Below are 13,406 nucleotides of genomic sequence, written 5' to 3'. Positions count from 1 at the left end.
AGGGAGACATACTCTTCCAGGCCACACTCCCAGTGTCCTACCTCCTCCAACTAGACTTCAGCTCCCAATATCATATTTAGCTAATCCACTGATGAGTAACATGATCTAATCACCTCCCCAAAACTCCATCTGTGTAAGCATGAGACTTTGGAGGGAAATCTAGATACAAACTGTCACAAGACTTCACCTCTCAAAATAGCAACACTTTATAGCCTTTTAAGAATTATTTTCATCCTGCAACTCTCTGCCATGTTGTTTTTCTTTGGAGCTATTCTCTATAATAACAACAGTAAACATCCTTGGAATACTTCAAAGATGTTTTACCCTTTGTGAGGATACGGCCAAGAGCTGAGTGATACAGCTTCTGCCTATTTATTAGTGATTTTTGAAGCAAAGAAGTGAATGTAGAAGACAATTCCTGTGGTGCAAGGATTGGAGGAGAGTCAGGATCAGATGACTCACCTGAGCTCTGGCTCTTTCCTAATGTATCTTCTTCCCTCTCAGCCCAGTTTTCTCCTTCTGATACCCCTCTTCTCATCATTTCCAGGAACATCCATCACTTCCCTAGGAGGCCTGCTTGTGGCTTCTGAAAGCAGCTGCTTAAAAGTTGGCTATAAATGCTCCTTTGAGTGACCTCTTGCAGGGAAACAGCCACTTTGGAAGGAAAGTGAGGAAGAACAGATATCTTCTAGACTAAGGGATTTTCTCTGCAGTGGCAGAATGGCGGGTCTGGGCAGAGGTCACTGGGGTCAGATGCTACCTCCCGACACTGAGCAAGTGTATACCCTACATATGTATCTATGTAGTGTATCTTCTAAGAGACTTAGTTTTCAAAGACTACAGAAGGTTTTTAGCTAGGAAACCAACTACTGACTACAGGAAGCATCTTTGTATGAGAACTGGGATTCATATTTTTGGAAGAGGGAGGGAAGTGCTATTCTTGGGGAATTATGGTTGTGAGAAGGTCAGTCTTGTTTCCAGGGATGAATCCACTTGAAGTGGGCTTTGATCATTACTTCAGAGTCCACCAGGTTGGGTCTGGTGGATTTTAAGGCCCTGTCAAAAAATGAGCAAGTTTCTTTGAATACAAGTTCTTATTCTTCATGAGTTTAAATTACTATACTGGCTTCTTTTCCTTCCTTTGTTTTCTTTCTTCTTTTTTTAAACATCCCCTGTTTAGAGTCCAGGTTCTGCAGGCATTTTTATTTTTTATTTTGGATTTTTCCTGTTTTTAAAACATTTCCAATTAAAATACAGCAAATGGGAGAGAACCTCCTGAATGTTTCAGTGATTCTATAATAGCAATAGCACATCTTTGTTTTACTAGCATTAGGCTCATCCATCCCTGCCAAAATGTAGAAAGTTGTCTTAAACACTTGAGCTTCATGGTGGGTGGTAGGAAGTGACATCAGATTCCATAGTGGAGCTCATTTGGATAAACAGAAGTTTACTATTATAAGAAATAGAATTGAACATTCTTTCTTTTTCCATTTCTTCAGTATCTCTTCTTATTTCACTTCTAAGTTACATTTCCAGTTAGTTGTACTTCCTGTAGCTTCCATTTCACAATAAAATTCCAAAATAGCAGAAGAAAAATAGTGCCAGTAGAACTACATATATATATTTGTTATGGCAAGGGAGAGAAACCAAAGATATCTTCAGTCTAGGTCTTCATATGGCAATTAAGAGTACTGAAATATATACCTGGAGACTTCCTGTCTGCAGGAAGAGTAGATAAACAAATATTTCTTTCTGTACTTCTGTGTGAATTTCTCGTTACCTGGATAGTCCTTACCCTTAGCACTCATCAGGCTTGAAATGATTCAGCTATATTATCAGTAGATATTTAAGGAACATTTATGATTTTATTCTTTGAAATGATCTAATCAATATTTCTTAGCAGAAGCAAAACATCTCACTGTGTTAGCTTGAATTCTATTTAGCAAAACATTCCCTTCTTTTTTTTTTTTCTTTTTTTTTTTCTGGTTTTTCTCCGGTACCAGGAACCGAACTCACGACCTTGCGCTTGCCAGGCAGGCGCTTTTGCCGCTGAGCTAAATCCCCAGCCCCAACCTCCAGCTTTTTAGTCACCATGAGGGTGAATGGATCTTCTCTGCTATATGTCCACAATGACATATTAGTTCACCACAGTACCAAAAAAATGTTACCAGCATACCATGGATTGACCTCTAGAATCATGAGTCAAAATGTCCTCTTTATAAATTATCACAGGTATTTTCTCACAGTGATAGAGATCTGACTAACACACTTACAACAAATAAATCCCAGAAACTTTTAGTGACAAGGTTAAAGGCTGACAAGTTCTTGTCAAGGGCCCAGAACAGAAATGTCACAGAAATCCCATGGCTGGTTCTATTCAGCTACCTGTCATGTGGGACTGCAGCCCTCTTACCTGCTCTACCACTCGTTACCATAGTGATTAGGCCGGAGAATAGCGTATTATTCTGAAGTCTTCACGGACAAAGCAAGGAATTTATCAAGCTGGACTATTCATTTTAAAATTGTTTACTTCAACTTGAGAATGTCTCACAGTGTAAACACTGTGGAGACAGTGTATGTGGGTAAACCAAGCAGGGACAATTCTGTTACTATTCTAGGCTGCAAAGTGATAGGAGGTGACCGTGGTGAATAGCATAATGGTGTTAGCCCGGCTGGGACATCTCATTGCAGGGGTAAATTCTCTTAAGTACCAGCCAGAAAAGGGGACTAAGTAAAATCTTCAGAGAGTCTTAAATTGTGATTGCTAAAAGGGTCAGGTTAACAGTTTTCCTTTTTAATATTCAAAACGAGTGGTGAACATGGAGAGGAGATGCTACTATGTCTAGACTAGAGGCTATAGGCAAAAGCCTTTGGGAATCTCACATTGATAATGCGATTCAGGGGAATTTCCCCATTTCAAGATGCTGACATATACCTTGGAAGAGAAGCTTAGCTGAGACACCTAAGTCCCCATAGTGCCACTACCTTGCTGCATGGCCCTGGATAAGTGACAGTCTCTTTGTGCTTCTGTTCCTTCATCTGTAAAATGAGAGCTCTGGATGAACGGTCTTTAAGATACCAGCCAGCTCTGAGATTCTCTGATTCCATGAGGGAAATTATATGCTAATGAGGCTGAGTTTCAATTGTATTCTGCGGACAGTCTTGCATTGTTTTACAGTGCACATAATTGACCAGTCCATTTAACGCAAGTCATGGTTCCTTAGACTAAGCCAGTCAAGAAACCCTTTTCAATTTCTTCCCTGTCTGCTCTAGGATTTTGTTATGACACCTCAGAAACACCATCTTAGAAAATTTGCTAAAAAAAGCATTAAAAACATCCTCCCCTCTTCACGTTTCATTAAGTCGCTCTACCAGTGTGCCAGCATGACATATTCTCAAGTGACCAGAGCTGCTAAGAGCTGCAGGATGAGTTAAACAAAGGCCAGCTCATAAAATACCACTGTCCTCACATTCCTACTGCACTGTTTTCCTCTGTAGTATTTCCCACAGCCTTTAAAATTTATATCAATCACAGGCAGACTTTATTGATGTAAGTGTCTGGTGAAGAAAAATAGATTACTCTAGAAAACTATTGGGGAAATGACCAAGGAAAGTGCAGAAGGTCACCGAAACCAGACAGGTAGTCACTGACAGTCAGAGAGAGCTTACGGGTCAAAGGCTGCAAGCAGGAAGTTAAGCAGGAGGCTGATGGACTGTTCCACGTGGATTTGGTGAGTGGTTGGCATCCGTTTGTTGAGCTGGTAAAAAATGGTGGAGAGCACAGCCTCTAAGCGGGCCACGTTAAGCTCTATGTTTGGGTCCAGGTTGTTCAAAGCATTTTCTCGCAGTGCTTCTATGACATTCCAAATGTCTACCAGGTGCACTACAATTAAAGCAGAGTTAAAACATCAGCCCAAAGTGAATGGAAAGGCAGATATATTTCTTCACCTACCCACCCACCCTGGTTTATCTAGATTCTCCCCCATGTGTTCAGCTGCTGTAGGAGTTGACATAAATAAATGTGTATAAGGCATGATCTCTAAGACTTTTTTTTTTTTTTTAAAAAAAGAACCAATAAAAGCAATGGTACAAAATTTCAAAAAAGATTATAGGAGAGTAACAATGGTTAGTACAGCGCGTATTGTTACCTTCAAAGTACTTGCTCAGATTACAAGACATAGGCATGAAAAATTGGTCAAACAATATAGACACCAATCTTTTCAATGAGCTAAGAGCAATTAGTAGTATAACTTTCTTAAGGGTCTTATTTATTTATTTATTTATTTTTCCTTTTCCCTTCTTTCTTTTCTCCTTTCCCCCATCCCAGATTCTCTTCCCTTTCAAACTGTCTCTTCCCATTTCACAGTATCTATTGTACATTTTGGATCTGACTTGATGCATAACATACAATACCAAGCCAATGGTTGACGGAATAGCACAGTAGCTTTAATGTCAACCTGCACAGCGACGATTTACAGTCCATTTAATGCAAGTCATGGCTCCTTAGACTAAGCCAGTCTAAGCTTAGTCAGACATACAGCCATGATTCCCATGTTCCATGTAAGAAAGCTGAAGAACACGGAAGTTAACTGTCAATGCAGAGGTCAGTCAAGGGCAAAAGTGATATGTAAAGTTTATCCAAGTTCATCCAACTTAAAGTATCCACGTTTATCTAAAGTATTTCTCCACTGTACAAAATGACTACTTTTTGTCCCTCCAAAAGAAAACAGGACCAGAATTGAAATTTTAGTGTTTGAAAGGATATCAAAATTGCATATGTGCTCTGAAAATATTTTCATTTATTTATATATTTCTTAGCAGTGTGCAGCTGGAACTAAGCAGAAAGGAAAGTTAAGGAAGACAAAGAAAAAAGGACAAGCGATGAGTGCGCGGCAAGTGGTGGATGCTTAACTGCCCTGACCACAAGCAGTGTCCTGGCTACTTAACTGTGCTGGTTAGTTTTGATTGTCTACCTGACTGCAGGAAGTCTCCTAAGAGGTGAGTGTATTGTGAGGGCACGGAACTCATCAGTGAATTAACCAGTGATGAGTTCATAGCTAAATGGGGTGTTAGGAGGCAGGACCTTGTTGCGGGAAGTGGGTCTTGGGGGCTTGAACTTAGGAACGATACCGTATCTGGTTTCCGGTCCCTTTCTCTTTCTCGTCAGCCCTGCCTCACAGCTGCCAAGAGTGGAGCTGCTTTCTTCTGCCGCACCTTCTGTCACGCTATGATGCGTCTACTTTGTAGTCAGCTAACTGTGAACTGAAATCTCTCAAACTAGGAGCTAAAATAAACTCTCTTCCCTTAAGCTGTGGATGCCAGGTAGTCTCGTCTCAGCAATGAGAAAGCTGGCCAATACAATCATGGATTGGCTTATCAAGTTTATTAAGTCACAGTTACTTTCACTGGACTAGTCAAAAAATCTACTTCTATTTTTTCTCCTTTGCCTTGAAGTATTATCAAGACACTCCAAAAACCATCACCACCACCACAGTCACGAACTTATCCATTAGCTCTGAAGGTTTGCCAGTGCTCCTCGCAGTCCATTCCCACTGAAGCAGGTGGTCTCTCTCTCATCCGCTCGCTGTCACAATTTTCTAGAATTCTGCATAGCTGAAATTCTACAAGATGTATGCTTGTTTCACCAGGATGTTTTTACTTAGTGTATGTATTTTAAGATTAATGTATGTTGTTGCATGTATCAATAGTTTGGTGCTTTTTGTTGCTCTGTAATATGTCATTACGTGGATATATCACAATTTAGTTATCAACTTGCTTGCTCATGGACATCTGAGTTGATCTAAGTTTGGCATTTTATGAATAAAATTGTTATGAACAATCATGTATATGCCCTTGGATAGACATATACGTCTGTTTATCCTGGTAAATACTTAGAAATGAAGATCTGGTTATATAATGTAACTTGTGAAGAACCTTCTGTTGTGTTTTCCGAAGCAACTGTACCATCCCACCATCCCATCATCCCATGTGCAGGTTAAAAGAGTTCCAGATCCTCCCATATTTTCACCAAGTTAAAGGTTCACTTTTCAGTACACTTTTGCATTTGTAAATGTTTTGTCTTTTCTCAGTGAAGTATATATTTGTGTTCCATTTCCCGAGAGATATAATACTATATACCCTTTTTCACTAGCTGTTTTCATGTCCTGCATCTTTGGTTACTCTGTCCTTTGCTTAGATGTTTGCTATTGCTTTTTTTTTTTTTTTTTTCTTCATTGTGCTACCAGAGATCAAGCCCAGGGGTGTTTTGCTACCAAACTACAGCTCCAGCTCTTTTATTTTTTATTTTGAGACAAAGTCTCAAATTTGCAATCCTCCCGCCTCAGCCTCCCAAGTAGATGGCATTACAGGTGTGCATCACTGCATCTGGCTTTAATAATTTCCCATGAATTTGAAATGCAAAGGTGGCTTGCAAAACTCCTATTTTCCTGCAGTACTGGGGATTAAACACAGGTCCTTCACACTGAGCTATATCATTAGCCCCTTTTAGCTTTTGAGACAGAGTTTTGCTCAGTTGCTAAATTGTCTGGAGGGGATTGAATTTACAATCCTCCTGTCTAAGTTTCCTGGACTGCTGGGATTACAGGAGTGTTTCATCATGCCTGGCTCGTTTCCCTTTTGGAGAGCTGGCTTCTGCTCATTTCATATCTACTTCTCATTCATCATATGCTATTGTCAACACCACTCCCTCAGGGACCCTCTATTACCAGGTTCTGAGCCTCTCTCATGTGCCACCTCAGAACCCGGTTCTTCCTCTCACAGCTGTCAGTGGACTTTCTCTGTGGGAGGCTGCTTGTCTTTCTGTACTGTAAGTGGATGGGAAGAGACTGTGTTGTGATAGCTGTTCACATCTCCAGCACTCTTCCGATACCTCAGAGAGACTGAAATCAATATCGTTGGCTACATGAGAAAACGACAAGGAAGTGATTCAACAGTGAAATGAAGTTACGAGCAGTAAACTGCAGTTGTTACGAGTCATACAAGTGTTGCTTTGAATCCTCAATATAACATCAGTGAAGCTTCATGTTCGAAAAACGGGACGAATAATAGCAACTTCCCTTAATGGGGATTAATGAGATAACACTCAGAAAGCACTTGGAACCAGGTATGTCATGTAGGAAATAATGGTTCATTATTTAGACAAATAAAATGTCTAGATATCATACAGAAGTTATTAAAGATACATGGGCCCCGTTGATGTCTTCCTCTATTCAAGTTTGCAATGTAAGGAAAAATACAGTACTGGTTCTAAAGCTGGGTGCCGTTGCACATGCCTGCAATCTCAGTGACTTGGAGTGCTGAGACAGGGAGATCAGAAGCTTAAGGCCAGTATGGGAAAAGTAGCAAGACCTGTCGAAAGATAAAATAGAAAGGCTGGAGACGTAGTTCGGTGGTAGCGTTCTTGAGGCATGAGGCCTGGGTTTAACTGTTAGTACCACAAGAAAAAAAAATACTAGTTATGGTTATATAATTATAAATGACTTAAATAAAACTAATTTCATAACTATTTGCAAGACACTGCAGTGGATCCTGGGGACTCACAGGCACCGCAGATGTAGTTTCTGCCTCAGGGAGCCGGCAGTCGGAGGGGGACACAGACGTGACTCTGACAGATAATGAGACAGTGACAGGTGCTGTAAGAACTGGGGCACTGGGTATAAGATGGGATTATGATACGGCTGTGATGGAGCCAAGGATAAGATAAGGCTGGAGGAGCACTGAAGCTCTGAGAAGGGTTTTGTTCTTTATGCTGAGTAGGAAGATGCAAGAGAGCCACATGGTCAGAAAGGCAGCTGAAAAATGCAATTTCTGGCTTTAAGAGAAAAAAATGGTGATGGACAGGCAGGAAGTGGGAAGTAGTTGGAGCCTGTTGTAGTCCAAGTAAGAAGCAGAGATATTTTTACATGGAGGGTGCTAAGCAGGCACCCTGTAACTGCGCGCCGTGGTGTGTTGCTTAATTCCAGGGGTGGCAGGGTGAAAAGGATGCAGTGTATAATCACAAAGACTGAGGTTTCCTTCCTACTTCTGCTAGTAATAGTAAAACTGGGCAAATTGTTTCATTTCTGTAAATTTTAACATTCCGTTTGTAGAAACGAAGAAACTAATGCCACCCAGAAGGAGTTGTAGTAAGATTAAAAGAGAAAATGTATTTACAAGTGGTAGCCACAAGGCTTGGCAGTCCTAGGTGTGCAACAAAGGATAGTCATTGGTGCTAAAAATAAACACCCTCTGATCTGAAGCCGTATTATTAATTTATAAGATTTGTGAGTCCATGGCTAAGTTTAAGCATAGTTTCCCAAATCCAATAAACTAATAAACAAGCAATTTTGATCATATATTATGTGGGCAATATAAAGGAAGCACAAACTACATTTCAGCTACAAAACAGGTATGTATTCATTTCAGTTGTCAAAAATTCTAACAGTAGAATGTCAATTGATTTTGTCATCTTGGACAGTTACATATCTAGTGAAGAATGCTATCTCCCATAGGTTTTCTTGGAAATTTTACTTGACTGGTATCTACTTTGGGAGGTATAATTGCCCTTCCAGAGAAGGGTGCAGGGTCCGGGCAGTGCCTGGGTTCAGACAGGCTTCCCCACTGCCCATCCGTATGACCTCAGGCAAGTCACTGACATCCTTAAATTTCAGTTTCCTTATATGTAAAATGGGGACAACAATTATTTCTTCCATTTCAATGTTATTGTTCAGGTTAAGTGAGATAATCCACACGAATTCACACAGTGTTTTGTGCAAAATAATCATTCAATATTACTGTTCCTAAGAAGCAAGTACTATGAGCCTTTTGTTTATTCAAAGAAGAACATTGGGAAAGGCTGATTTGAAATTCATTAGGAAGTTCCTAAGAAGTCTGTTGTGAAAGCCCCACAGTTGTGTGTAGGTGCCGCTTACCGGGATGTTTCAAATCCGTTTAGAAAATGGACATTTAGAATATGCAATAATAATTATGCACCACTAGATGGCACTGTGCATATTTACTAAGTACGTCTCGAGCTTTAATTGCGCACTACAAAGCACCTGCTAGGTACTAGGCACAGGAGGAAGCGGAGCTCTGCCATCTATGCCACTGCCTATATTTTATATTAACATGCTAGGTAAGGCAGACAGTTTGCACAATCCAACTCTTCAGTTAACATTAAGCATGTAATGAATAAACGAAATCCACTTAGTACTTCTTATAATTTTAAAAGCAGTGCTATTAGCGCTGATTTCAGCTACTGATTATTAATGACAAAATTTTTATCTTACAAATAAATATAAACAGACAAATCTTCAATGGTTTGCCATAAATATCAGGTAGAAAAGTCTAGATGAGAAGAAGGAAGGGGTCAGTTGGTGGGTAGAGAAGAGGGTTGACACTGAGATATTTGTTATGTTTTCTGATATCTCATACTATTCTAATAGGATATGGAGTCCTTAGTCCACAGTTAGGGATAGATTAAATACAAGGATCCCTGGGAAGAATGCTAAAATGATAGATGCTAAACAAATGATAGCCATTCGTGTTAAAACAATCAAACATTCTCTTACCTGAAGCCATTCCATGCCTTTATTAATTTAGGAGATATAAAATCCAGTTGTATCTGCATAGAAATGACTGATTTCATACTTTATAGGAAGTAGAATTTAATAAGTAGGGAAAAATGGAGATAGAGGGTACAGAAAGAGTATGGATATCAAAAGAGAGCTTCAAGATTTAGACTGTTTCTTGATTTAGTTCAAGCCTTTCCTGGGCCTTATTCCAGAGCTAGAAGGCCTGGTTACTGAATCTAAACATGGTGTTCTTTTTCTAAACTATTTACAGATCCTTTCAAAAGTCTCAAATCCACATTCTACCAGCTCCCAATTCCAAAACTTAAGAGTATGGGAAAGGATTTTGACGAAACTTTGCAGGTGATTCTGACAACTAGTGATTCACAAACTTTTAGACGTTTCTCAAAGGGCTTGCAGCTGGTGAATCCCAGTACACAGCTGCCTTACAGTAATTTTACTTCCATATTTTACAATAGTGATTCTTGACCTTGGCTACACACTGGCCCCACCTACAAGGCTGGGAAATAGTCCCTTGACTGTGCTGCTCCTGCTGGCCCAGCACTTCACTCCGAGAGGCCAAGACCGAGAGAACCAGCAGCTGCCTGTCAACATCCCCAGGCAGTTTGCCCTCACATGAGAGGATAAGAAATACTGCTTGAAGTCAGTTGTTCTTGGCCATTTGGCATCAGAACAGCCTGGCAGGTTATGAGATGTGTTGCGAGAAGCTATCACTAATTAACATGTGCAATTTAACAATGATTTATATAATTATATATACACACATTATTTTAGAAGGGTTTTGGGTTTTCATCTATAGGAAAGTCCCTCCTTGCATTATGCGAACTTTTTTTAATTAGGAGCAAAGGAAATTGCCCAAGTTAGGTTGAGCATGAAAAAGTTTGCCCATGTGTCACTGGGAATGGATACATAGTCCAGACACATAAACAGTGTGTGTGTGCGTGAGTGCGTGTGAGTGTGTGTGTGTGTGTACGTGTGCCTATTATATACTTGCTCTCTCAACCCTTACCTTTGCACCCATGCTTAAAGTGATGGTGACTGATATCTGAGGTTTGGTTGACCTGTTGGCCCTGCTGTGAGACAGGCAGGGAGAGTTCTGCTGGTAACTCCCATCAGATCCCCTACCAGCAGTGACAGGTTGCTCTTCCCGAAAATCCGTCCAACCCTTCTCTCCCTCAATGTTAATTTGCCGATTATTAGTGCAGTATTTCCCACTTGAGTTTGCCATGGTAACTGTGCTCTTCAGAGGATGAGAACTGAGGAATAGTTTTGATTTGTTTGCATGCTGGATTTGAAGTACCAAATTGTGCTCTTTACTGTGGAAGATTTTTAAAATATTTTTGTGAGCTTATAGAAAAGGTAATTGTGAAGATTTATTTTTTCAGTTATCTAAATTTTGATGACTGTAGAACTAAAAGATGAAGAGGTATATAAGCATTTTCTTTTTTTCTGTGGCAACTCTCAAATGGACCTTAAGCAAAAATGCTTCTAAGTGGTTTCATATGTGGGTCGGGCTTCACAGAGGTAGGACGTGAGCAGATGTGGAGGGGAATTTAGTCCTTTGTCACAAAAAGGTTTCAGAAGCAACTCCAGATTCCTCCTCAAACTCCTTAGCTTAAGCAGCTCACTGGTCTTTTTTAGCCTTCCATCTTAGAGATTTAAAACTCCTTTCATGCAGTATTCACTTTAATGAAGGAGTTATTCAGCCCTGACTGTGTGGTCGTATCATTATGGGCTCTAGAATTACAATGTAAGAGACAGGCAGGTCCCTGAAGTCACAGTACAGACAGTAAGCCAATAAATGAACAGGCAACAGGGAATTGTTTTCTCTCATTTCTTTTTAAAATATTAATAAAAATAAAATGTATATAGTCAAAATATACAACATGATGATCTGATATTCATGGTGATCAATACATAATGTACTGCTTGTCTGCTTTCTTTGGTAGAGAAAAATGGGCTCAGAGATAGCAGACCAGTACTGGGTGTATCCTCATTTACCTGATGAAATATTAATTTCCCCTTTCCCATTTAATAGGAGTTCCGAGGAAGAAGGGAAATGTACACAGGAAACAGTAATCTCTTAAGTACTACATAAATTTTTGGCATTATGCTTATTTTTGAGAGAAAATAGAAGCATTGAAATGCTCCTCCCCATTTTTTCCAATTCTTTGGTCTTCCTAGCCAGTTATAAAGTTATTTGTACCCCAAGCTTTCTTTTATAACTGCAGGCTTGTTTTCCTCTTAGTGGATGAAATGGTGTTATAAATTCATGAGAGATTGTTATCACAGTGATCACTGGTTTAGTTCAATTTCAGGTCAAATACCAATCTTAAAATTTAAAGAGCTCCAGTTCATGAGAAAAAAAAAAGCATTATTTCCACATATCACTACTTATTATACATCTATTGCACATAGAGGTGGCAACATATGGAGAAAGATTGCCATATGCTTATATATACAAAGCTGTAAGAGAGTGCAAGAGATGAGATTGCATAATAGCTTTAAAAGACATGAAATCCAACCAGTAAATTTTAAATATCTAGGATGTATTACGGTTGATAATGTAGGTGATGGGACAAAGATAAGAGACTGACCCTGAAAGAGACTGTACTGGTCACGGGGAGCGGCACACTCGGATGACCTACCTGAAGACACTGAGTTATCAAAAGTCCACACGCATGGTGCAGTGTTGCCTTTTAAGTGTTACAAGAGCTCTAAATATAGGGATGCCTTTGTGAGCTGGAAAGCTTGGAAGGTTTGGAGCAGGAGGTGAGGCTCTAGATCTGTAGTTGATGCCTAAAGCGGAGAGACAAGTGCACAGCTGGAGATGAGGAGAAGAGGAGACTCCTGGGAGAAGGCGGCCCAGTGGTTTGTGGCACCAAGCAGTGCCGGAGAACACTGTGTTCAGATTTGGTATCAACTGACTGGGCCAGAGGAGCCTGAGTTGGAGCTCGGATGCAGGGTCCATGACTAAGTTTCCATTGCCTGCTGTGTCACACTTTCCTTATTTTTCAATGAGCAAGTATCTCTACCTGTAAATTTATGTATGTTTATTGGCTTTTATGCTTTATTGAGAATTTGCTTTTTATAAAGTTTAATGTTTAGCTTCACTTTCAGAAATTCATGTAACCTAATTCAGATCTGACCTAGAGCCAACAAATCTGGTGGTGAAAACTGGGGCTGTTCTTTAAAACTGTGGTGATGGTATTTGACCCCACGGGTCTAGGATGTGGCCAGGACATCCATAGGTTTTAGGAGATTCTGAGAGACAGAAAAATTTGAGAATCACCAAAATGGAGTGTGATGTAAAGAATAGCATTAGACACGAGGCAAGAAGAACAGGAAATTGATGCTTATTTGATTGAGAAGAATTAATTTAAAAGATATCCCCCAAATCCTGAGAACGCTGTGGTCAAGGAAGCCAGGTGCACATTAGCCAGTTGTTAAGATTTTCTCAAGCATAATTTATTTTTACATCCTTATTCAGGCTCCTTACCATGAGGAAATAGCACTTAAAAATCTACTGGGGAGGAAGACCTAGTTAAATAGTGTGCTTTGCCTGGTTCAGCAAATGTACTTTCATATGGTTATGTTATATTGCTGATATTAGCCACCACTCACATGAACCAAACACTGAATTCAGAAAGAAAACATTAGTAAAAGCACACCCTTTAGATTTGTTTTTGATTAGTAGTCATGAGCTAAATCTTTATAAATGGTGGACACAAACAACACTTGAGTAGCTCACTAAATTTTGTTATGCTTCCAATTTCAGCTTGTTCCTTGCTCCCAAAGTATGCTTTTACCACTAAA

At 39.8% G+C, this 13,406-nt stretch overlaps 1 protein-coding gene across 16 annotated transcripts in view; it reads right to left on the bottom strand.

Moving 5' to 3' along the window:
* Window positions 1–13,406, bottom strand: part of Dtna (dystrobrevin, alpha) — a 262,268-nt gene that overhangs the window by 98,041 nt on the left and 150,821 nt on the right. For all 16 annotated transcript variants that reach the window (XM_013508483.1, XM_005372772.2, XM_013508451.1 and 13 more), the window contains exon 5: window positions 3,670–3,883. In XM_013508483.1, the coding sequence (XP_013363937.1) occupies window positions 3,670–3,883 (214 nt within the window). The remainder of the gene's footprint in view (window positions 1–3,669; window positions 3,884–13,406) is intronic.

This window comes from Chinchilla lanigera, unplaced genomic scaffold, assembly GCF_000276665.1.
Source record: "Chinchilla lanigera isolate Chin_1 unplaced genomic scaffold, ChiLan1.0 scaffold00001, whole genome shotgun sequence".
NCBI lineage: Eukaryota > Metazoa > Chordata > Mammalia > Rodentia > Chinchillidae > Chinchilla > Chinchilla lanigera.
This window is presented reverse-complemented; position numbering and strand designations above follow the sequence as displayed.